The sequence below is a fragment of the Acomys minous genome (genome assembly GCF_964271855.1).
Source record: "Acomys minous genome assembly, chromosome: 14".
Lineage (NCBI taxonomy): Eukaryota > Metazoa > Chordata > Mammalia > Rodentia > Muridae > Acomys > Acomys minous.
The window spans coordinates 3,956,614-3,982,339 of NC_140496.1; the positions used below are offsets into that span (position 1 = coordinate 3,956,614).

The window sequence follows — 25,726 nt, forward strand, 5'->3', positions numbered from 1 at the left end:
AGCCCCAGACCCTCCGAACTCCCCTCATTTTCTTCCCCTTTCCATTTTATTCTGTCTCTTTACATTTTTGACTTTTCTCTGCCTTCCCACCCCTCACCCCCGCCCCCCTGTGAAGCACTATCCAGCTTGGAGGGGTCCTCCTGCCTAGGTCTCCCAAGTGCTGTGTCTGGCACTGCTTGGATTTCCTTCCTTCCTTGTCTAGGTGGTTGGTGAGTTTGGTGTTTTGCAACAGGGTCTCTAGTGTTCCAGGCTGCCCTTGAACTTGTGTAGCTGAGACTGGCCTTGACCTCCACCTCCCAAGTGCCCCACCATGCCTGACTTCCACTTGGACTTCCAAAAGGCCATCTTACTCAGAATTCCACATCTCTCTCTTGCTCCCTCCCCTGAGCTTCCTCCCCCTACCCCCTCTCCCCCTCCCTCAGCTCTGCATGTTCTTCCGGTTTAGTTCCTGAGTTCACACACCACACACCTGCTCTCTCCTCACGCCATCAACCTGCTTGGCTCCAGCAGAGATCCAGACCTCTCTGCTTGTGTGTGCTGTTCTAGCCAGGGACCCATGGGGCTGTTTTCTGGCTAGTGTCTTACCGCTATTCCAGAGAGTGTGATCCCCTACCTGTTCCCCCCTACCTCCATGGACAAGCCTTGAACCAAAGCTATGGTCCTGCCCCTCAGCCTGCCCTCTGTCTGCGTGGAGATCTGGGCTCTTCCTGACGCCCTCCCCTCTCCACTGTCCTCAGCTCACCAGCAGCCCCCTCCTCCTCAGGGATTCCTTCTGCACTCACTACTCAGTGAGGTGTAGCCCTGCTCCTGGCTCTGTTTCAGGACCGCAAGCATCCTTCCCCTTTGGTGCTGGTTTCACTGGCTCTTCCTGGCACACAGCAGGCGTGCTGTGGCTCCGCCTTGTCTCCTGGCTGGAAACCCGACTCACCACCAGCAGGCTCCTAGTAGCTGAGTGCCTGATGCCCACAGAGCACGCAGTGGGGGTGGGGGTGGGGCGGGGAAAGAGATCACTCTTCACTACAAGGCCCTGGAGAGAGTCAGGGAAGGTCTTGGCATGGAAGAGGCTTCTTGGGGACAAGGCTGAGGTGTGTCCTAGGCGGACTGGGAGCAGACGCTGTCACCCTGAGCCAGGCTAGCTGCTGGGAAATGACTGGGAAGTAGCTTTGGTTTTCTGAGCGTGGAAGAGGAGGCTGGTGATGTGTGGACAGCATGGATGAATCTGACGCACTGATTCTTCCCTGATCCCCATGTGCAGTATGCATGTGTCTGTCTGTGCATACATGTGTTAAACACTGTGTGGGCCCATGTGTACTCTGGGTGGCAGTGTGAGGTAGAATATTGTTTGGGTTTGCTGACATCAAGAGCTATAGGGGTATGTGCACTCACGTGTGTCGTTCAGGGGTATGTGCACTCACGTGTGTCTTTCAGGGGCATGTGCACTCACGTGTGTCTTTCAGGGGCATGAGATGGCACTCTGAGAGCCAGCTCCATGAGGCCAGTCACATCTGTAGGGCAACTGTTTATTTGTACCTGTTTCTGATTTCACTTTGTGGTTATCTACGGTGAACTGTTTGTTCATTGCAGAAGAGCTTCTTGTTCGGTGTATTTGAGTCTCAGCAAATCTGAGCCTAGGCCTGCTGCCCTGAGACGTCTCAGGTTTGAGTCCAGATGTAAGGATACCAGGGTTTCTGTGAGAGAGAGCCCTGTGAACATGTCCCAGACCCCTCAAGGCCCAACTTCTGTTCTGGCCTCTCAGTGTTGCCTCTGGGTGGGAATCTCTGCGGAAGCAGGCAGGCAGTTTTCCTTCTAGTCCTCTGGGGATGTGGTGGTCTGTCTCCTCCTCCTCCACCATCTCTGTCCCCTCCCAGCTCCTCTGCTTCTTGCCGTAGTGTGGAGGGACAAGCCTTGGTGCCCTTCACAGTCTTTCATAAGCCTAGGAAAGACATGGCTCTTCGTGGTTTCTATAGATTGTGTTGCTTACACTGTGTTTTCTGTCTGTGAGGGAATAGACACTGGTTTGTTTTGAATGATCACCAGGAACACATGCTCTCAGGACATGGGGTCATGTGTGGAGTTCACTGCTGCCACAAGAGTCCTTGCTTTTCTGGAGGTTCCCCTGTGTGTACAATGTCTCTAGACACCTGCTAGCTCTAGCTATTACTCTAAGATATCACTGGGACCTGCATCCCTCCATGACCCTATGACTTGGCCCTTCCTCTTCTCAGCAGATACACAAACAGCCTGCATGCAGACACATGGGGATTACACACACACAGCCTGCATGCAGTCACATGGGGATTATATACACACAGCCTGCATGCAGACACACGGGGATTACACACACACACAGCCTGCATGCAGACACACGGGGCTTATACACACACAGCCTGCATGCAGACACACGGGGCTTATACACACACAGCCTGCATGCAGACACTCGGGGATTACACACACACACAGCCTGCATGCAGACACACGGGGATTATACACACACAGCCTGCATGCAGACACACGGGGATTATACACACACAGCCTGCATGCAGTCACATGGGGATTATATACACACAGCCTGCATGCAGACACACGGGGCTTATACACACACAGCCTGCATGCAGACACACGGGGCTTATACACACACAGCCTGCATGCAGACACTCGGGGATTACACACACACACAGCCTGCATGCAGACACACGGGGATTATACACACACAGCCTGCATGCAGACACACGGGGATTATACACACACAGCCTGCATGCAGGCACACAGGGCTTTAGACAACAGGCTCAAGATTACAGGGAGCCGGAGTGACCTAGGTAAGGTTCTGCCGTGGAAGATTAACAAAGTTAGCTTGTTCTTTTTGCCGCTCTCTTTAGACTTTTCATTTGTTGTCATTGTTTTTTTGGGGGGGGGGATTGTATCTTATGTAAAGCTCTGGTTGGCCTCAAACTCAGATCCTCTTGCCTTATCCTTCCTAGACTTGTATGACAGGCCTGACTCTTTCGCCTCCTGCAGCCAGCAGGACAGAGCTGTTGGGTTGAGTCTCTGAGACTTTTTGGTGTTCGGGCCCCTGAGTCTCGGGTCCTTATTCTGCTTAAGCAGCCTCTAAGAACTGAGGGAAGAGTGTCCTCTCCTTCATGTGTCTGTGTTTACCGGCTGGATGTCGAGGTGCTCTTTGTCACGAGTGTGGGGAGACACAGGCCTCAGGTCCAAAGCTGAGCAGCATTTCCCCTGACAGGCCTGGCACGGGGCGATTCTGTGCAGCTCTTCCAGGTACACCTGGACCTTGTAGCAGAGCATCCAGAAGTGAGGTTAGTGAGGCAGATGTTCCGCATAGATAGGCAGAAGGGAGGCCACGCCCCTAGCATGGCGGCAGGGCCTCTGTGGAGGGACTGCAAGGGTTCGCCCTTAGCCCTGGCAGGTGACTTACAAGTAGTGGAAGAATGGGAGAGCAGGCCACAGAGTCAGATGCCTCGTTCTCACGCGTGTCAGTGCATTCTGGAGTGCTTTGCTGCCCTTCCTGTGGCTGGGGGGCTCTGGGTTTGTTGAAGGCAGCATGGATGGCACTACAAAACCACCTGCTCACACCTTCCCAGTTCCTGAGCTCCCAGGTCCTCTGTGAGATGTGGTTGCTGCTGTACCAGTCACAAAGAAGTTGAGCAGGCAGTGTTTGCAGTAAGATATGCCATGAAGGAAATGGTCGTGCTTGGCAGTGCCAGGTCCTTTCCCTCCAGTGCTGTGTGGTCATGCCTCAGTGCATGGCAGTCCTCAGGATGTCTCCTCAGCGAGCTGCATGTTACAGGATTCCTCCGATCTGGGACTGCAGAGGCACCCAGGGTCATGCTAGTGTAAAGCTACAGAGCTGTCTCTTGAGGTCTTAATTAGCTTTAAGCAGAAACTGACTCTTGTTTTGCTTTGTTTGTTTCTAGTTTTTGATGTGTTTCTGTTTTGGTCTGACTAGGAGGAGCCTGATCTGGTTAGTGCAATTTATGGCCGAGGGATAGCCTATGGAAAGAAGGGACTACATGTGAGTATGGACTAGTGACGCGTGCCATGTGCCATGCGGTGCCACGTGCCCATGCGGTGCCACGTGCCCATGTGGCGCGGTGCACCCAAGCCGTTTCCACCCTGCTTCTCACTCACCCAGCTCTGGCAGAACACAGATGAGAAAGAAGGGTGGACGATCACCCCAGTGCCATGGTTAAGGCTGCCCACCAGGCTCCCTGTCCCCCAAGTCAGGGAAGAGCTGGCCACAGGAAAAGCCGAGGCTCTAACTGCATTCCCAGGACAACTCCGAGAATGCCAAGAGTACGATTGGTTGTCACAGGGGGACATACAGCCTGAGAACCTTTCGCAGTGTGACACGTTATATGAAAGAACGCGGTTGTTTTGTTTTGCTTTGCTTTAACATGTAGCACTTATTATTATTTTATTGTTGTTTTTCGAGACAGAGTTTCTCTGCCTAACCCTGGCCGTTCTGGAACTCACTCTGGAGACCACGCTGGCCTCAGACTCACAGAGATCCTCCTTCCCTTGCCTCCCGAGTGCTGGGATTAAAGGCGCACACCACCACTGCCCGGCTGTGACATTAATTTTTATTTGCAACATCTTATGCTTTTTGCAGATAGGGAAGACTTTGTAACCATCCTCAAGTTATTCCTCTTTTCCCCGTTGGAAGGTGGTGGAGGCTATAGCAAGCCCTGTTCATTAAAAGGCCACTGCGCTGTAAAAGTGCTTTCCCAAGACTGTGCAATGAGTCACAGGGTGCCCGTAAGATCAGCACGTTTACAGTGTTGTGCACAAACCTTTCTGTGGTTCTCAACTAAAGGCATCGTGTGAACTGGACCTCAGCGATCGATCTGTAACTTTTACATTAGAAACATCATGCCACGCCTTCAATCCCAGCACTCGGGAGGCAGAGGAAGCGAGTCCAGGACAGCCAAGGCTACCCAGAAAGACCCTGTCATGAAAAACCAAACCAAAACTTCAACAACAACCCAAAACCAAAACAAAAACAACAAAAACAAAACAAAACAAAAACCATCATGCCTTTAACATTTCATTAAATAATTTTAAATTTTAAAGTTTAAAAATTCTACTGAGCTGCTACTGGGTTGGAGACAATAGCTAGGACCGTTATTATTGTATTCTTCTGAGACAGACACAGGGGACCCAGATGAACTCGGCCTTGGTAACCATGGTATTGAGGATACAAAATCATTCCAGACATAGTCAGCAGGGCCAGGCGCAGGCTGCCATGTGGCCTTCTATCTAAAATTTGCAGCTCAACATGTAACTTGTTTGTGCCTTTAGTGGAAACTTAAATGTGCATTTTCAAGTATAAAATCAGCTTATACATGCTCAAAGAATTTAGCTAATCTGTCAGAGAGGTTCTGGGCTCATGGCCTTCATCAACATTTGATATTTTTCTGTCCTTCTCTGACAGAAAACTGGTGGGTGTCATCCGTCAGGCTGGCACCCACGTGCCCACCCTGGGGACTAGACGGGTTATGTTTAGATAATTCCTGCCGTCTGTGAACTTGTGGTGATTATCCAGGTTCAGGGTGCCACTTCCTGAAGGGTGGGGAGGCTTGAGTGAGCTGAGCAGCTGACCTGGCACCACTGGACGTTTGCGCTGACCTCTGAGCAGCGGCTTCTCGGGTGACTACGGCCACTGTTCTGAGCGGCCGTGTGTCTCACACTAACTAATGCCTTTTCAAGGACCTTAAGAATGCTGAGCTTGCTTTGTTTGAACTGAGCCGGGTAATTGCCTTGGAGCCTGACCGTCCAGAGGTGTTTGAGCAGCGAGCTGAAGTGAGTGTGGTTTTCTTCTTCCCTCCGTTACGAATTAGCTGAAACCCAGGCTGTTTCCCCTGATTTCACCGCTGTAACTTCTACTGCTCCTTTGTGCTTAATCACGTGCCAACCTAGCTCCTGAGGCCCGTGAGTATGGTGGCAGTCCCCGGGCGCTATGGAGTGAGTACCATAGGAGAGTGACATTTGGTGTGAAGATGTGGTTACAGTGTCGCCTTCTTCCTCAGTGGATACTCATTAAAGAGATCGCATCACCATATTGCAGACATAAGTGACACAGTTTAACGAAAGCGGTTAACGGCTGGGAGATATGTAGCTCTTGGAAGCAGTTGTCCCACTGGGGTGGAAGGGAGGAGGGAGAAGGAGCGAATAAACGAGTGAAAGCGTGACCATGCCTGAGTGTGTGCACCCATGTGAAAGTGTGACCATGCCTGAGTGTGTGCACCCATGTGAAAGCGTGACCATGCCTGAGTGTGTGCACCCATGTGAAAGCATGGCCGTGCCTGAGTGTGCACCCATGTGAAAGTGTGACCGTGCCTGAGTGTATGTACCCACATGAAAGCGTGACCTTGCCTGAGTGTGTGCATCCGTGTGAAAGTGTGACCATGCCTGAGTGTGTGCACCTACATGCTCATGTCCAGCTCTTAGGAGGTGGACCTGCCTCCACAGAGCCCAGAGCAGGTAGGTTTGCTGCACATCTCAAGGTGGAGACAGAGCACGGGGGAGGGTCCCTGTGGTCCCTGTGGCATCTGCCAAGTGGACAGCAGTGGTGGCCTACACGGAAGCTGGGGAGCATGCCGGGCCGCGTGGGGTGAGGCTTCCCTTCATTGTTTTAAACCCTTGTGTTCTTGCAGTGGAGCTGGGCTGTTGGGGGTCACTCGTGCTAGTGGAGTTGTGTGAATGCAGTCAGTTGTTTGATATGGGGTGACTTTCTCATCTCCTGAGAAGGGAAAGTAGCAAGTCTGGGAACCCCAAGTACTCAGTCACTCCAAGGCTGCATCTAGGTCTTGTCCTTGAGCTGTAGTGTTTTTATGTCGCACTCTGGGGACTTGGTTTTAATCTAATCTTTCTCAGTTCCTCTCCTATCCTTTTTTGGCTTGTCATGGGTGGCCATGGTGCTGTCCTCACAGAAAGAGACCCTTGCATAGTGGTGGGTTCTCTGTCGCCCTGTGTCCCCTCAGGTCTGGGTGGCCTTGCTGGTGTCTCCCAGGGCTGGCCACTATGTCCCACCAGGTCTGGGTGGGCCTGCTGGTGTCTCCCTCAGGACTTTGGGACTACCTGAAGTGATTCTGATAAACCAGAATTTCAGTTAAGACTTGGAGGTTTTAAATTTTTGTACATCCAGGAAAAAGCTAGTTGTTTATCTAAAGTGAGATTGATGACTAGGACAATAATTTTCCATTGTCTAAAAATTACATAGCAATATTCATGACACAGTCAGCAGTCGCTGCGTCATGAGTTTCATGCTAAATTGCAGCCTGCCTTTGCCTGCCTCAGAACTGACTTGCAGGACACTTTGCTCTTTTGCTTCCTGAAATAATCTGCGTTTGATGAAACTGTTTTAACCCATTACTATGGGTATGGCAGTTATGCCAAGATGTGACAGTTTACCTAGGGGTTAATATAATAACAGAGAAGGGTAATTTTCTCCCAAGTGGTAGCCCCACCCCACGCTGTGGTCAGTTCTGGACCATATGTCTGTCTCTTTCCACTTTGGAAGGCATGCTGATGTTTGGGTGTGCCCTCCCGAGTGCTCCCCCAGGCTGTGGTGAACCCCTGCAGGGCCCATGACCAGTTAGGGACATGTGATGAGCCTGGCCTTCCCAGAGCATCCTGGGTAGAAAGCTGCCAGAACCATAATTGCTGAGGATCAGGAACACAGCGACCCGCTGGGCTTGCCTCTGTCGTGCTGACTTCCTTCTGCGTGCTGCCATGCTGCCTGGACCAAAAGGGGCAATTTCCTTGTGATGCTGAGTGTGGCTGATGAGCTAGGGCCTGGCAGGGCACCTGGGATCTTGGGAAGTATCCTTCAGTTCTCGCTCCACAGGGACTTGTCTGTCTGTCTGTCTGTCCCAGTGGCCAAATGTGCCAATCTTTTACTTTAAAAGTGAGCGTAGCATAAGATTTCGAGAATCTGGGGTGTCTAGGTTGGAGTCCAGAGCAAGGCAGCTGCTTGAGCCACATCCCGTCTCCCCTTGCTAAACAGGCACCAGTGGACTCCTTTGTATCTGCCTGTGTGCGCATGAGGCTGTGGCTCACAGCCTGCTGCAGGCAGCTGTGTGAGTGGTGCACGCTTCTGTGGAATTGAGAAAGTAAGACACTGACAGTGTAGGGCCGGTCATGGGGTTTTTCCTGATTGCATGTTTTGGATTTCTAGATTCTGTCCCCTCTGGGACGAATTACTGAAGCCGTAAATGATCTCACTAAAGCCATCCAGCTTCAGCCCTCGGCACGGCTGTACCGGCACCGGGGGACCCTGCACTTCATGTCTGAGGTGACTGCCCCATAGCGATCGCTCCGCACCTCACTTCTGCCATCACCTCAGAAGCTGCTCTTTGCTAGATTGGTCTCAGTTTAATGTTAGTGCCACAAAGTAGCTGTGAGAGCATTGTCTATGGCAGAATTTAAACACAAGTGAGGATAGTAAGGCTGGTTGTGTCTCCATGTCTGGGCTGTCAGCAGTAGCAAATTCTAGACTGGCATGAGAAGGCTGCAGTTTGTGTCCTAGCTCCTAGTTGGAGGTACATCTTGAGTTCAGCTGGTTCTCAGGCCGAGCGCTCTAGTCTGAACCTGTAAGGCTTCCAGACCTTTCTTTTTAGGTGATGTGAAGCCAGCGAGATTGTTTCTGTCACAGTGACTCCTAGACCACAGGTGTCTGTGAGCTTGCAGGACTTCCACGGTGCATGTGTAGCCCAGAGCTTCAGCTTAACACACAGTGAGGCTGCACCACAGCCTGGTCATTTCACAAGTGTCCAGTGTGAGAAAAGATGGTTGCGTTGGTATTTGAAAGGATCCTTTTCTGTGGTTGAGACAAAAGGCCTAAAAGTCAGCCTCTGTGTACACCAATTAGCAGTTAGCAGGTCAGTGGACTGCTTCGCCATGGCGCTTCTGTCAAGGCCGAGAAGGGCACAGGACCCGTTGGGGTTTTTCTCTCTGCCCGTCCACAGCCGGAACGTTCCAATTTCTAACAAACACAATCTTATCTTTCCTCCTCCTCCCTTAGGACTACGCGACAGCCCATGAGGACTTTCAGCAGTCCTTGGAGCTGAACAAGAACCAGCCCACAGCCATGCTGTACAAAGGCCTAACTTTCTTTCACAGAGGACTTCTGAAGGTGAAGCTGCCCGCGCCGCGCTGCTGTGCCTGCTTCGCTTGGGGGAGGGGCACTTAGAGGAGATGATCTGACGCATCTCAGAATATCACTGGTTTCTTAGCTGTGTGTGTGTGCATGTGTACATGTGTGTGTACTCGTGTGTGTGCCTGTGTGTGTACGCGCGCGTGTGCGTGTGCGAGCCTGTGTATGCTCATGTATGCGTGTGTGTGCTCATGCATGTGCGCATGTGTGCTCATGCATGTGCATGCACACTTCACTTGCAGGGAAGAGGGACTTAGATTGTGCCAAAATGACATGTCAGGTGCCTTAGCTATTTCCTTGAGAAAGTAGTCTGTGGGGCTCTGCTGTCTGCCTGGTCCTTAGAGGGAGGGGCCAAGCGGGAGGCGCTGAAGGCAGATAAGAAGGCTGGCGGGCAGCTGAGAGCGGGCCTTCCTCTGGGGCAGAGCCGAGCACTTTGGCTCAAGCTTATGGGCCTTGAGGAAATGTAAATTGTGGCTTTGGGGGGAAATCATAGTGAGTACCAAGTCTGGGATTTAGAAATTGGTTCTGTCAGTGTGGCCCAGGTGAGAAGGATGGGAGGCTGGTTAGGAGGCCTTTGTAGATTCCCACTGTGGCTGAGGAGGCTTGATGCAGCTACTGGGGCCACGTGAGTGGGAGGAGAATGTTGCTGAAGCTAATGGTATGACCATGGATGAGGGAGGGTAACAGGGCAGTGGGACGAGCAGGCCACTGCGAACATTCAAGCCTCTCGGCCTGATGAAATGTGTGTGTGTGTGTGTGTGTTGCTTCCTCCTGGGTGCTCCATCCCATGTCCTTGTAACTCTGGGGACCCTGCTGTGCAGCAGACTTCACAGCAGGATCACAGAGTTGCTTCCTCTCCTCCCTAGGCTGTAGTGCCACGCAAGGCCTTAAGTACTATTGGAGCCTAGTACAGGATAGCCCAGGGCTCTAGATGAAAGGTAGGCTGCCTGAGAGCCACACCGCCAGGTGCCTTGCTCAAGAGCACACTGTGGGATAGAGCAGTGCTGTGCAGAGATGGCAGCCTTGAGCACAGGGTTGAAGACTGTGCAGGATGGGAGCTGTCTTCAGCAAGAAGAAGGCCCATCCCACTGCACAAATAGCTCTGCCCTGCACCCTGCCCTGCACACATGCGCTGCCCATTGGCTACTTACCCTGGCTACTTACACACTGGCTACTTACCCTGAGAGCTGCCGCCCACAGCCCTGACCTACTCAGGGGAAAGAGCACAGGCTTGTTCTAGTCACTCTTGCCTAAATAGCATGATGTAGTGACAGCACCGGCTGCAACTCGTATTAGCTGTCACAGGCCATCCAGAGAAGCCTGAGGAGCTCGGAGGCTGCAGAGTGGGCCCATGCAACCATGGCCCCGGCCTATCTGAGGACCAGAGACCCTGTGCATGTTAGTATGTGCAAGGATCCCAGAGCCATCCATGTCATCCCCAGGGAGGACTGCAGATGTGGGTGCGGGATGGCAGGTTGGTGTGGCCAAGGCCACATGCAAGTCCTCAGTGTTGAGGATGTCATTTGTTGCATAGTCTGCTCAGAAGTAACAGGGACAGAGCACTGTGTGTGGTCTGCAGATCTGGCTGTGTTCTTGCTCTGCGCCCTGCTAACCACCTGCTGTGCACCTAGCTGAGCTCTTCAGCTTCTTGCATATCCATAGAGTAGGCACCACCTCTGTCTCCTCTCAGAGTGCCCCTGCCCCCACAGTTTGGTAGCATCCCGTGAGAAAAGCATTACTACAGTTACTTTATCAGGAAAAACTTAATCTATGTTTTATGTATGCGTTTTTAAAACTCCCATCCCACTGAACACCAAAAGACAACTCTGCCAGGTCCTGGTGTGTCCCTCCCACCTCACGTGCAAGGCCAGAGTGCCCAGAAGAAAGACTCCCCTGGCCCCGTGAGGGTGGAGGACCCCCGGCCTGCGCCCACCTAGTCAGCAAGCCCCTTCCGTTCTTTATCTTTTCCCACAGCCTCTGGAAATCAAAAGGTTCAGGGCCCCATGCTGGACTCAGAGGCAGCGCCAGGAAGGAGAAAAGAGGCCCAAGCGAGAGACCGCCCAGTTCCCATTCCGCGTGTTTCCTCATGCTGCACTGCTTAGATAAGGCGGCACAGCACAGGGGCAGTCTCCTAAAACAGGCTCGGAGAGTGAGGCTTGGCTTCGCTTATCCAGATCCCCATGACAAGAACCTGGGCAGCCCCGTCATTCTGAGCGGTCCAAGTCCCTAGTGCATGGGTCTCCGCAGGCCACTGTCATGTCGGTCCCCTCCCCCAACCCCACCCCCGTGCTGAGTTAGCACACATCGTCGGACAGCAGGAAAAGTGGGGGCGGGGGGGGGGGGCTCTTGGTGTTGGTTTGTCTGTCCAAGTGGGTTAGAGGGTTGCACTCATCCCTCTTGTCCCACCAGCATCCTCCAGAGTTGTAGTCCGTGTGATTACAGCCGTAAAGAAGGACTGTGCTATCCATAGACACGGCCTCAGACTCCACAGGGCTTTTCAGGCCAGTAGCAGCAATCTAGAAATTGATTAAATAGCTGATGTTTTTATTTTGGAAGGATATTAAACATTTTAAAACTTTTTTATTTAATTTGTTAAAGAAAGGGCTTGACCATGCAGCTCAAGCCGTCTTCAGCCTGTAAACTTCCTGCCTCAGCTTCCTCATATGCTGATTTCCCATGAGCGCCTCCATACCTGGCCAGGCACACGACACAGCGGTACAGTGTGCTGGGTCTAGGCCTCGGGATGTGACAGCAAGGACTTCCCAGCCATATAGTCCATGTCATAAGGACACTTTAAGCTCTTCACCCTAAGCTGTGACCCGGAGGATGGTGACAATGGAGTGGAAATGGTGGCACCGGTTGAGGCCTCCTCATGTGAGCTAGCCTCTTGTTCCCTATGGCTTCAAATCTTGATTCTGCTGTGTCCCTCTTTGGCAGAGTGAGGTAGAGAGCTGAGCAGTGCTTAGACAGGAACCCTGACACCAGAGACTTAAAACTGAGGAGAATCAGACTTGGAAGAACTATGGCGTCCACGCTTGCTGTAAGTGGAGTGGGCAGCAGGTGCTCGCTGGGCATCTCCCGTGATGTCCACAGACACTGCAGGCTTAACACGCCCCAGCCCCTCTCCCGACTGTCCCTGTACTCCTCGGTGCTGCACTCACCCTCTCTCAGACTCCCCAGCCAGTCTAGAAACTCCCCTGTCTTGCCTACCTCACCGACACCAGATTCTGTCTCTGCCTTCAGAAATGTCCCTGAATCCGACCCTTAGTCCTCTCCTCAGGGACACTCACTTTGAGCTTTCATTATCTCTCGCCCAGATGCCCACTGACGCAACCTGGGTCCTCTTCTCTACTCTACCCATCCCCCCACCCCACCCCCAGCTCTGCCATGGTTACCTTCTTTTCCCCAAGGCGCTGGGATACCTTGGCAGGAGCCAGCTGGGTTCTGTCCTTGTCTCTCTCCACTCACACCTGTGTGCACTCGCACCTGTGTGCACTCTTGTGATTTCCCACCATGCCTGGCTCTGAGCTGTGCACAGCGTAGCACTGTGTTCTCTCCCTACCTGCTGTCAGTCCCCAAACCAAGCAGCTGTTACTTCCTTCTCTCCATCCCCAGAGCCTCACTCCTGTGTCTGTTTAGCCTGTGACATTTATGCTAATAACTTGTTACGTGATTGGTTTGCTATTTCTAGTAGACTGAGTGTTCTCAGAGGACAGAGATAACTGCCCTCATACCTGCCCCGCTCACTGCTCTGGTACATAGTAGGTGCTCAATATGTGTTTGTTGAATAAAAGTATCATAAAAGCCGTGAATGATGAAGACCAGGCCACTTCGGTAGCCACATTCAGAGTTGTTTGTCCACACCGTTGCTGCGAGAGTCTGAAGCCAGCCCCTCTGGCCATGCTGTCCCTCCATTTATTGACCCTGGATGCAGAAACAGGTGGCTCTTTAAAGTCTTGCAATTGTGCTGTTTGCAAAACTATCTTAAGCGTGCAAACCGTCAAACATCCACTGAGTGCCTCCCATGTTCGAGGCACGTGGCAGCCGTGGTGCTCTTCTGCCAACAGCTGACTGGACAGACAGGTGTTGTCTAGAGTCAAGCCTTTCTCTTCAAGGTGCAGTGGCTACTTTTTATTTGTCCTGTCCTTGGGAAAGTGTCGTGTCTATACTTTTTTATTACAGTAACAGTGATGTCATGTGAGAGTGCAAGTGCAGTGGGCACACATGCTTAGGTCGGGTGCCCTCTGGTAGCAGTTCTCACATTAGATCTGGGCAGGTGCAGGTGTGCTCCGGGCTGCTCTCAGTGCTGCAGCACTCGGGCCTCAGCCGCACATGCCCGCTGCTGTGCTGCACCAGCTGTGCCAGCGCCTCAGCCTCGTGAGGTGTTTTCTTTCACCGTTCCCTTGTGATCCAAGGAATCTTGACCACCAACCCAGGAGCCTCTTTTTGCTTTTTCTACGTGCAGTTTCTCTGTCTTGTTGATTTATTTGAAGTGCCCTGAGCTGTCGTCTTGAGTAACCTCTCAGAGCCAGCTGTTGAGTGTCCTTGGTTTACTGGGCTGTCACGCATTGAGGAGAGGATTCCGTATGAAGGAGAGGTCGTTAGCACTCCAGGTTCTGCTGAGTGAGATGAGGCAACAGCTCTGTCACACTTTGAGAGGGGCAGCCTGTGGCTGTCTGTGGACATACATGTGTTTACTGTTAGAATCACAGTCTCCCAACAGTTTAGCGTACTGCCTGCCTCTTCCCCCTCCCCCAGCCTTATTTAAGATGTCTGTCAGAAGCAGGCGCAGTATATAAGTAACCCTTTAGCAATTCACGAGGAGTAATGTAAACGGCCTTCTTGTCTGCATACTCTCCACAGGAAGCCATTGAGGCCTTCAAAGAAGCTCTGAGACAGAAAGTTGACTTTATCGATGCATATAAAAGTCTGGGACAGGCCTACAGGTGAGTGACACCCGCTGGCACATGCGTCTCAGAAGAAATGTCCACCGTGGGCCTTGAAGGCTTTGTCACACCTGCCGGCATCTCCTCTGGGGTGTGAGGAAGCTCCGTCTCAGGAACCCTGGTGTGTGTCGCCGTATAGGGGCCATGTCAGCACACACAGCTCTCTGAGGGTCAGTCCTGTAGATTGTGTTGTGCTTGGCACTCCGGGTCCTGGGTCATCGAAACCGTTGCCCCTTGCCAGGCTGTGCGGTGGAGAAGTCTGGATCGTGGGAAGGAGTCCAATGCCGGCAGCTCTGACTAGGCCTCACCTCTTGGTTCTGTGTGCTGCCTTGTTATTAGAGTACTTGAGGGCTGGAGAGATGGCTCAGCTGTTAAGGGCTAGGCTCACAACCATAAATATTAGAGTACTTCAGTTTTAGAAAGCAACGGATCAGAAAGGCAAGTGGCGTGGGTAACAGTGGAGCACGAGCTAGACACCCCGAGGCTGGAACCGGCGGCCGTGACAGTGTAGGCTCTCTGGGGCTGTTACCTGTAGAGGGGCTGTTGTGGTTACAGGGGAGAAGCTATTAGAGAAACAGCGGAATTCCACCCCCATGTGCAGAGCCTGGCTGTGGGATGGGATTGTTTGAGAAGGCGCCCGCTAGCTGAGAGATGCCCTGGGTTTGTCTGGGCTCTAAGGGAGTGAGGTTCCCACACTACAGAGCTGTTAGGAATATACACTGAAAGTAGGTTGGAAATGTGTGTAAAATGATTACATAGATGTAAGGAAGCATTGTGTCTTTAAAAAATATTTCTCATTTATAGAAAGTTGGTGTATGGACTATTTCCATCCACTGAAGCAACCCCAGTAACCGGTGAGGTGCAGTTTCAATCCTATGGATCTGACTTTTTTATGGTTATGGGACAAGCACTGTTCCCCAAAGTAGGAGGAGTGCTGTCACCCACAGCGTCCCGCAGGCTGGCGCTTGTTATGAACTGGGACAGGACTTTGAATAAACATTTGGTTTTGGAAGTCAGTAAGTTAACTTTTCCTAGAGTCCTGTTAATGTGTTAGATTCCTACGTGTGAAGACTGTGCAGCTGTGTGTGAGGTGTTCAGGTAGTGAGAGACGCCTCCCTCAAGACCTCAGGCCCTGCACTCCAATGCTAGTGTTGCTGACCCGCTTGCACAGTGCTCACCAGCGCCGTTCAATCCTTAGAGAGCTGGGAAATTTTGAAGCAGCCACCGAGAGCTTCCAGAAGGCCCTGCTGCTCAACCAGAACCACGTGCAGACCCTGCAGCTCCGGGGGATGATGCTGTACCACCATGGCAGCCTGCAGGAGGCCTTGAAGAACTTCAAGGTGAGCTGGGGTTCTCGCTTGCTCTTGGGAGAGTTTGGTGGACCTTGCTGAAAGCCACAGACCCCTGCACATGGCACACACACAAGGAACCTGGGCACAGTGTGCTCTTTACTCCAGCACTTTGGAGGCTGAGGCAGGCAGCTCTTGCTGAGTTCAAGGCCAGCCTGGGCTACATAGTGAGTTCTAGGCTAGCCAGGGCTACCTTGAGACCTTTGTCTACAGGGAGGAGGGAAGGGGAGAAGAGGGGAGTGCCCTCATTTTGGGCTCTGTACTAATTTAGAAACCTATGTGTAGTTTGACTCGATCTGGAAGGACGGTTTCTGGGGTGACGGAAGAGCTGTCCTAGCCCAGGTGACACGACTGCAGACTTCTGTCCCAACCCACAGCGCTGCCTGCAGCTGGAGCCGTACAACGAAGTGTGCCAGTACATGAAGGGGCTCAGCCACGTGGCAATGGGACAGTTCTATGAAGGGATTAAAGCCCAGACAAAAGTCATGCTGAACGACCCTCTCCCCGGCCAGAAGGCCAGCCCGGAGTACCTGCGGGTGAAGTACCTCCGAGGTAAGCAGACGGCGGGGCTTCCAGTCCATGCTGAGCTGTGGGTGCCCTGCTGCTTCTGTGCGGCGATGGCGTTGAAGGTGGGCGTCCTGTCCCCAGCGTCTCTTGCTACTGGAGCCTCAGTGTCTTCCTAGACAGGCCTGGTGTTCTGTCTCCCTTACCCACAGGTCCTCTAAAACTCACAGCAGCTTGACCTGAGTGAGAACACATGCTAGCTGGATGTGAGATTCGTTGTGGATAGCATGTCTTATGCCCCCTTGTCTCACTGCAGGACAGGGAGCCCCTGCATGGGTTGAGGCTTTTCATTGTTGAGTTACCTGGCATCTCTGTCCCTTCGTCCCATGTGTCACATCCTCCTGTATCAGAGAGACCCAGTTTGGTGAAAAAAGAAGCAATTCTTGAATTAGTCACAAACTTGCCTTTCTCCATATACATTTTCCAGTGTACACATACATGTACCTTCCAAAGCATCTGCACACACTTATGTATATATACACACTTTCATATATATATATATATCTTCCTATGCACACACACACCTTAATGTACATAGACACCTTATGGATACACACACATCCTCCTATAAACACACATATCTCCCTATAAATCTTTCTGTACACACGCATACAAACACAATTCTTATTTACCCATACATAAACACACCTTCCTATACACACACACACGTGCACGAGCATGCACATATGCACGCACACACTTTACTGTGTACACATATATCTCCCTACACACACACACACACACATACACACACACACCTTCCTATGTACTCACATAAAAATCTTCCTATGTATATATACATATTTTCCTATGGTTCCACACTCGTGTGCGCGCACACATCTTCCACTATACACACGCACACCTCTCCCAGCATACATACACGTTGTCTTAGCGTTTCTATTGCTCTCATTGAGCACCGTGACCAAAAGCAGCTCTTTGGGGAAGGGTTGATTTGGCTCACATTCCATCACTGAGGGAAGTCAGGGCCAGAACCTGGAGGCAGGATTGAAACCGAAGCCATGGAGGAAGCTGCTCACCATGCTCCTCTGGGCTTGGCCGGCCTGCTTTCTGATGTACCTCAGGACCACCCACAGTGGATGGGGCTCTTCCACATCAATCGTCAATCAAGAAAATGCCACATAGACTGATGTTACTGAGACATTCTCTCAGTTAAGATTCTCTCTTCCAGCTGGGCGTGGTGGCGCACACCTTTAATCCCAGCACTCGGGAGGCAGAGGCAGGTGGATCGCTGTGAGTTCGAGGCCAGCCTGGTCTACAAAGTGAGTCCAGGACAGCCAAGGCTACACAGAGAAACCCTGTCTCAAAAAAAACAAAACAAAACAAAAAACAAAAAAAGATGGCCTCTTCCAATATATGTCTACGTTTTGTATCAAGTAGACAGAGACCAGCCAGTGCACACATGTGTGTACCTTCCAGTTACACACACACACACACACACACACACACACACACAATTTCCCCACTTATTAAGGAAGCTGTTTTTGTTGCCTGCATACCCACATATTTTGTGTTTTTCATTAGTCCTTGAGAGCATTATTGTAAAACAAAAAAGCAAGCATTATATATTTTAAAGTTTTTAATAGACATATTAAAATATAAAAGCATAGGACATGCAAGAGGGCTCCGTGTGTCAGGACGGTTGCTGCTGAGCCCGTCCTCTGAGTGGCTGAGTCCTCACTTTGCCCTCAGGCTCCCACACACTGTGGCGCACACGTGCCGTCCCCCAAACTGTAAAGTGAAGAAAGCGTTTGAAAGACATGTAAAAACAGGCAAGTAGAGTTAATGGTTATTTTATTTGACTGATAAAAATAAATTAATAAAAATTCTTATTGTTCAATTCAGCATATAATTGACCAAAAAACCTATTCCTTAGAGGGTGTGTTTGCTTGTTGGTCTTTTTGAGATAGCATCTCATCCCGAAGCTCACACTGACTAGTACTCGCTGTGCAGCCCATGCTGGTCCCACTACCCCAGCCTTCTGAGACCGAGATTACACGCATGAGCCACCATGACTGGCCTCTTTACAAATGTCACAGTCTAGGTCTAGGGAAATAGTTTAATAGTTAAGAGAACAACCGTTCTTCCAGAGCACCCAAGTGTGGGTCCACAGCAATACGTGCGGCAACTCAGAGCCACCTGGATTCAAGGGATCCAACATCTGTTTTCCAAGGGCACCTGCACTCTTAGGCATATATCCACATTCAGACACACACACACACACACACACACACACACACACACACACACACACACACACACTCCCAGACATATAATTTTAAAAGTAATAAAAATCTTTTATTTTCTCCCCGAGACCGGGTTTCCCTGCCTGTCCTGGTCTCACTTGTAGATCAGGCTGGCCTTGAACTCAGATCAGTCAGCCTGCCCTGCCCAGTGCTGGAATTACAGGATGTGCCACCACACCTGGCTCCCTGGGTGTATTTTACAATCACCGGGCATCCCAGTTTGCATGTGAATCTTTATTAACCAAACTTGTTCAACATTTGGACTTCATAGACTTTATAGTGGGAAAATAGATTGGTAAATGCATGCTGTCTCAAACATACTGATGATTGACTGATTGGGTCAAGTATCACCAGCCCAGAGCGTGTCTTCCCCACACGTTGCCCTTCAACTCTGCTCCTGCCTCATTAGAGCTGCCAGTGGGAGTGACACCCTGACAGGGCAGGCACACTGTCCACTGAGCGCTGAGGTGTCAGTCAGGTTGTGGTGAGCTTGCACACGTCTGTCTGTCTGTCTGAGCTGACAGAGCCTGTGCTCCAGCTGCTGCTTCTCTTGGGCTTCAGGCTCTGAGACAGGAAAGCGGGCTCTGGGCTTCCGCCATGCCAACGCGGTAAAGTGTAGTCAAGGCAGACCCTGAGCTGGCCGCTTCCAGGCAGCGGCAGGCTCTGTAGTCCTGCAGCCGTCCTCCAGAGTCCCGACAGGGCTTCCCCAGCAGTGTCGGGGTTTAGCAGCTCCTTTCCTATCTGCAGAGTACTCTCGGTATCTGCACGCTCACCTCGACACCCCTCTGACGGAATACAGCATTGATACGGATCTCCCAGGCAGCTTCAAGGACCACTGGGCCAAGAGCCTGCCTTTTCTCATTGATGGTTACGAAGAGCAGCCAGGCCTGCAGCCTCACATCAAGTAAGTGCAGGGTAGCTTGGGCTGCGGCCATCCAGGACCCAGCTGGAGGCCCTGGGGGGACTGGGCCTCAGTGTGTGTTTGCTCCAGGCTGACCTCAGAGTCGTAGTGCCTCAGCCCCCAGGGCTGAAGTTCTTATCAATAAGCGCTGTCTCACCCCTGGTCCTGCTAAGTTCTTTGTGCAGTTTGTGTGTCACCAGCTAGGTCTCTTACTGTGTCGGACACCTTGCCCCTTCCTTAGAGAGGCTGCTTCTCCTGCCTGCCTGATCTCCGGCACTCAGTGTGGGCAGCCTTTACCCTTCAGACGCATGGAGGCTTTCGAGCAATCTTTAACAAACATTGCTATTTTTGCTTGCTGCTTATAGAGCAAATTGTTTAGCAATATGAAAGTTTAGCCAGGTGTGGGAGTGCATAGTTATAATCTAAGCACTAGGGAGGAGCGACAGGATGGCGAGGAGCTCAGGCCAGCGGAGGAACAGCTCTAGTGGGCAGAAGTGTGCGCGCTGAAGGAAGGGCAGCCAGGCTACAGCGCAGAGCCAGAGCTGAGGTCAGCGCCAGGGGTCCAGCACGGCCATAGAGCTGAGAAATAACTAGAGAGAAGCATCCCGATGGTGTCCCTGCCAGCCAGGCGTGAGAACGGGAGCCTTTTAGGAGTTAGTGTGACTCCATGTTGGAGGCATTCTAGGACCTCCACAGACGTAGCTGCCAACTCCTCCTGGTAGGAAAGCCATACCCATTTGGGCCCCCATAGTCCCACAAACTAAGACCACCAGAATGAAATCCAAGCCTCAGACTGCTCACCACGTGCATGGGTCATTGAAGGAGTGACTGACAAGCTGAGCCTTGAGGACTGCACATGCTGAAGTTGCTGAAACCAGGCAAACGATAACTCTAAAATGCTTAAACTATGACGACGTCAGGGGCAGCTGTGATCAAGATGTAAAGTGAATAGATAAATAAATTAAAAGGCAAAAACTGGGAGCTGGAGAGATGGCTCAGTGGTTGGGAGCACTGGCTGCTCTTTCAGAGGTCCTGAGTTCAATTCCCAGCAACCACATGGTGGCTCACAGCCATCTACGATGAGATCTGGTGCTCTCTTCTGGCGTGTAGGCGTACATGCAGGCAGAACACTGTATACATAATAAATAAATCTTAAAAAAAAAAAAAAAGCAAAAACTATGACTCAGTTGCCAACATGAACAAGAAATGGGAGATTATCCAATGTGGCCAGGTTGGCTTTAAATGAGTGGCAGGTTTTAGGGATGGAAAATGTCACAGAAGTAAGGACTTTAAGCTGTGCATGGTGGTGCATGCCTTTAATCCCAGCACTTGGGAGGCAGAGGCAGACAGATCGCTGTGAGTTCGAGGCCAGCCTGGTCTACAGAGTAAGACCAGGACCCTGTCTCGGGAAAAAAAAAACCCTAAGTAAGGACTTTACTAGGCTGAGGAGCCGCAAGATGTGACTGCAAGGAAACAGCACCGCAGGAGGGAAGGTGGCAGGGATGGGCAGGGCAGGATCAGAGGGCATGAGCTGGAGGAGATCCCGACAGTCCTGAGGAGTGGGCTCACCTAAAGCTTAGGAGAATGGATAAGCAGCGGTGTTAGAAAGAATTTTCCAAAGCTAATGAGTCATGTAAGGCCATAGCTGCTTTTCTTTTTCTTTTTTTTCTCTCCCCCCCCCCCCACTTTTTTTTTTTTTTTTGGTTTGTTTGTTTTTTGATTTTTAGAGACAGGGTTTCTCTGTGTACTCTTGGCTGTCCTGGACTCACTTTGTAGACCAGACATGCCTTGACCTCACATCAGTCTGCCTGCCTCTGCCTCCCGAGTGTTGGGGTTACAGATGTGCGCCACCACGCCCGGCTGGGCTCTGCCTCAGTTCAGGCTACTATTGCTAATAATGACCAAAACAACTTGCCCAGGAAAAGGTCTGTTTTGCTTACATCACTGTTGATCGTCGAATGACATCAGGGCAGGAACTGAAGCAGAGCAGGAACCTGGAGGCAGGAGTAGAGGCAGAGGCCATGGAGGGCGCTGCTCACTGGCGTGCTCAGCCTGCTTGCTTATAGACCGCAGGACCACCAGCCCAGGGGTGGCCTCACCTGCAGTGGTCTGGGCCCTCCCCTGTCAGTCACCAGAACAATTATCCTATGGGCTTGCCTGCAGGCTGATCTTGCGGAGGTGTTTTCTTAATTGCTGTTCCTCCTCTCAGATGACTTTAGCTTGGCTCGGGCTGACATACAAGTACCCCAGCACAGGGGCCGAAAAGGAGAGCAGGCTGAAGTCACTTCAGACCTCTGGTAGCTGCAATAAGTGTCAGTGGACTAGGATCAGTTAAGGACATAGTTGGGCAAGCTTTGACTGCTTGTTGGAAGGGGCACGTCACACCGTGTATCTGGGGAGTTGGCAGAACAAATGCTAATAAGAGGTCCTTGAGTCCCCACCTATGCTACTTGGTGCTGTCCTGACCTGCGTGTGGCAGCAGGAGGGACGCATGACTCGGATGGCTCCTTTTAATGGTGTGTGATGGGATGCGGAGCCAGAGGAAGACGGCCTGGTCCCGTGCGTGTCGTGGAAGAGCTCCAGTGGAGGAGGCTGGTGCAGGTGTGTGCAGCAGAGGTCTGTATCTGGCTCACGGTGTTTCCTGCAGGGATGTGCTACATCAGAGTTTCGAGGGCTACAAGCCTGAAGTACAGGAGCTGATCTGTGTAGCTGACCGCCTGGGCTCGCTGATGCAGTACGAAACCCCTGGCTTCCTGCCCAACAAGAGGATACACAGAGGTATGCTGGAAATCTCTAGAAATGGAATAACTCTGGCCCAGGGTCCGTAGGCCACATCATCTTTCTTTAGAAATTATTGTTTATTGTACTTGGCTTTCCACGTGGTCAGAACAGAAGTGTGAGGCTTAGTTCACAGTGCGTTCTGGAGGAAGAGGCTTCTTCGGCTGGGCTCGTGCTGCCATGCAGACAGGTGCAAGGCTCTCAAGCCCTCACTGAAGGTGGGCGCCTGAGCCAGGGCAGCCGCCTCTATCCTGCAGAAGGCGAGAGGAGCTAGGGCTCTGCCAGCTCCTCAGTGTGAGTAGCGTGGTTAGCGCAGTCTCGCTGTCCCAGCATCTGCTTCTGGTACTTTATGTGGTCCCCGAGGCTTGAGAGAAAAGGAGAGCTTGGCCCTCGGGAAGGGTTCTGGTGAGCTCTGTCTTGGTGTCCCTCCCTTAGCCATGGGCTTGGCAGCGCTGGAAGTCATGCAGGCTGTACACCGCACCTGGACCAACTCCAAGGTTCGCATGAACGGGAAGACGAGGCTGATGCAGTGGAGGGACATGTTCGACATTGCTGTGAAGTGGAGAAGGTAGCCTGAGGGCGAGGGACGCTGGGAAGGGCTCCTATCAGGACAGGCATCTTTCCTCAGCCAGAGGTCTGAATCCCCACTTTGCTTACAAAACTAAGCCCTATAAATCCAGCATTGCATTCTTCCTCTGATGTCTGCAGAAATCACTGTCACTTGTGTTCTGCAGAACACGCTCCACTCATGCTCGTGAAATAGAGGGCGCCCAGTTTCCACGGCTTGTGTGAGCACCATGTTTTCGGTGATGCCTCCTGAGCCTCCATCCTTAGCTGTGGCCTGTCCCTCAGGTGCAGACCACCTTGGGCTCTCTAGTGCACACGTGCCTGCCCAACATGTTAGCTCCTGTTGTTGCTGTGACAAGACACAGTTTAAGGGAGGGAGGCTTTGCTCTGGCCCTGGCCTCCCATCGTGGTAGGACGGTGTGGCAGCAGCAGTGTGAGGCAGCTGCTTACCTGGCATCCAGCTGCAAAAAAGAGATGGCTGCTGCTGCTCAGCTCACTTTGTCCTATTGAGTACTGCCCCTAGCCCAGAGTGGTGCCAGGTCCATGCAGGGTGGGTCTCCCCATCAGCTGTTTCTCTCTGGAACCACCTTGGGGTGTTTCCTAGGGTGGTTCTGACCGTTGCAGCTCCATCAGCCTTTTCGGGCTTCTTTTTTGTTCTGTTTTGTTTTGATAGGGTTTCTCAGTGTAGCCTTGGCTGTCCTGGACTCACTTTATAGACCAGGCTGGCCTTGAACTCACAGCGATCTGCCTGCCTCTGCCCTCTCCTGCCCACCCCCACTGCCCCGACCTCCACCCCGAGTGCTGGGATTACAGGCATGTGCCACCACGCCCGGCTCCTTTTCCGGCTTCTTCCCCAGTATGGCGAGGCAGGACACTCTTTTCAGAAGCTGAGATAGAAGGGTTCCTCCCTCACTTTTGCAGAGACCCAACCTTATTCTACCCTGGAAGCTGTGGGTAAGGTGTCAGCCCTCAATGAGCTCTGTTTCACAGGATCGCGGATCCAGACCAGCCTGTGCTGTGGCTGGATCAGATGCCAGCGCGAAGTCTCAGCAGAGGTTTCAACAACCATATCAACTTAATCAGGTGGGAGCTGTCGTGCCTTGTCCTGTTTGCATCCTGCATCAGCATGAGATGGGCCCTGGTGGCCTTGGTGGGGACCACACCCAGGGTAGCTCTGCACCCATGAGCTCCCGTGAGTCCCTTCCTGCTGGTCCACCTGAATACAAGGGGTGTATGCCATGCCGAAGGGTGAACTCATGAACTGTGGCCCAGGTGTCAAGAGGTCATGAAACAGCACATAGGAACTGATTAGATGGAGAATCCAGTATTTGCCATGGTTTCCTCAGGAGTCAGCTGTGGCCGGGCTCCACCCTGAGCGCAAAGGGCCGGTTAATGAGGTTGCTCCCTGCTTAGAGTTGGGTGAACCGAGAGCCTCTGCGTGGCCCTGAGCCCTGCAGAGCTAGGCGCCTGGGTGAACGCTCGCCTTTCCTTGCTGTGTGGGCTGAGCTCCATGAACAAATACACGCTGAGGAGCCGCACGGCAGGGGTGCTCACAGCATTTGCCTGTCATTGAGTGAACATGGCTTCCATAAATTGGCAGGCTCCAGAGTCCTGGCCAACATGTGACATTTACATTTAAGTTTTAGTGTGAAAGTCTTTTTTATTCTTACCGTTTTAATTTCTAGAAATCATGGTTTTTTTCCCTTTGTAATTGGCTCCTTTCAGTTTCTCACAGAATGATTTGTGACACTTCTAGCTAGATTTAGTCAGGTAACTGAGGCCACTGTGTTCTTGCTGAGTGGTTCTTGAGTCATAGGGCCCCGGGTCAGGATTTGATGGGACCGAGAAGGGTCACCAGTGTAGCCAGTAGCCATGCCCAGACTGTCTCAAGAGAGACAGTGAGGCAGTGCATCAACCCACTGTCAGCCTGGCCAGGAACCTACTGGTGAAGTCAGCCTGGCCAGGAAGCTGTGACTCCTCCACTGTAGCTGCCAACCACTGCATTCCAGGAAGTCTCGGCACTGACATTGGCATTGTAGGTAGAAGCCGAGTGGTGAGCCTTTCCTGGGTGGTGACAGAGGCAACGCCCTGACCGGTGTGCGCACATGGAAGGTCATGGAGGCAACAGGCTGGGAACAAAGGAAACATGTTTGAGGTCTGAGAACAAGTGTAGGGGCTCAGATCCGTGTGACCCCCTGCAGGGCCTTGCAAAGGAGCTGCACATGCTCTGAGGTGGAGCTGGGAACGCAGCAGTGGCTCAGAGGGCCCTGACGGGAGAGCACCACAGGGAATACATTCCACTTCTATCTGAGGCCATGTTGTCCCATGTCAGCCTAAGAGTCTCTGGAGACGCGGTGGGGCTGGAGACCGAGGGGCCTGGTTGGGGACAAGTCCTGCCTGCATCACGTCCTTGACACAAGGGTGCTCTGGGAGCCGGGCCTGGTGTCCCTGGGCAGGGAGCCTGCCAGAGCCTAAAGGAAAACTAGCCAGGGCGTGGGGATATGAAAAGTATGTGTTTACCATGGGCAGAGGGAAGGAAGAGGTCTAAACAGCGAGGAGATGCGGCCTCAGATACGCAGACATCCGCACAGAGCCAGGCTGCTGGGCGACCTGTTACCCAGGGAGTGGCACGTCCCCTTCGCTAGTTGCTATCAGGTCTGACCACTGAGGGTTTCCCTTCCCCTGCCAGGACCCCTTACACTGAGGGTTTCCCTTCCCCAGTTAGGCCCCTCTCTGCCAGGACAGGCACCCAGAGCCTGCTTCCTGCTGCGGTGCCTCTCCCACAGAGATAAGAGCAAGTAGCTCAGGTCTTTCGGAATTAACTGATCTTTACGTTCCTTTGTAGAATGGTGGTTAATTTTGTCACTTTTACCTTGCAGGGGTCAAGTGATTAATATGCGATATCTGGAATATTTTGAGAAAATACTTCATTTTATTAAAGACAGGATCCTTGTTTATCACGGGTAAGCCTTCGCTTGCCCCTCTGCTGTAAAGCGTTGATTTCCACGTGTAGCATATCCGTGAAGTCTGAAAACTGAACCACTGGCTGCCAAGCAAGCTAGCCAAGAAGTTGAAAGCCTGCTGACGTGCCCGCTTGAGCAGGCCAGGCCCGACACGCAGCACTGCCACATTCCCCGTTGCTGCCGAGCTGTCCTTTAGTCAGGAGTTCAGATTTGAGCGGTGGAATC

The 25,726-nt window shown here is 52.0% G+C and overlaps 1 protein-coding gene across 11 annotated transcripts in view; it reads left to right on the plus strand.

Moving 5' to 3' along the window:
• TTC13 (tetratricopeptide repeat domain 13) overlaps positions 1 to 25,726 on the plus strand; it is a 66,284-nt gene that overhangs the window by 31,976 nt on the left and 8,582 nt on the right. For 3 of the 11 annotated variants that reach the window (XM_084757430.1, XM_084757433.1, XM_084757436.1), the window contains 12 exons: positions 3,962 to 4,027; positions 5,722 to 5,814; positions 8,192 to 8,308; positions 9,038 to 9,148; positions 14,033 to 14,115; positions 15,314 to 15,455; positions 15,842 to 16,016; positions 19,040 to 19,196; positions 21,841 to 21,971; positions 22,407 to 22,539; positions 23,529 to 23,621; positions 25,418 to 25,501. In XM_084757430.1, coding sequence (XP_084613556.1) covers positions 3,962 to 4,027; positions 5,722 to 5,814; positions 8,192 to 8,308; positions 9,038 to 9,148; positions 14,033 to 14,115; positions 15,314 to 15,455; positions 15,842 to 16,016; positions 19,040 to 19,196; positions 21,841 to 21,971; positions 22,407 to 22,539; positions 23,529 to 23,621; positions 25,418 to 25,501 — 1,385 coding nt within the window. The remainder of the gene's footprint in view (positions 1 to 3,961; positions 4,028 to 5,721; positions 5,815 to 8,191; positions 8,309 to 9,037; positions 9,149 to 14,032; positions 14,116 to 15,313; positions 15,456 to 15,841; positions 16,017 to 19,039; positions 19,197 to 21,840; positions 21,972 to 22,406; positions 22,540 to 23,528; positions 23,622 to 25,417; positions 25,502 to 25,726) is intronic. The other 8 variants (XM_084757434.1, XM_084757435.1, XM_084757438.1 and 5 more) reach the window with 3 other exon arrangements.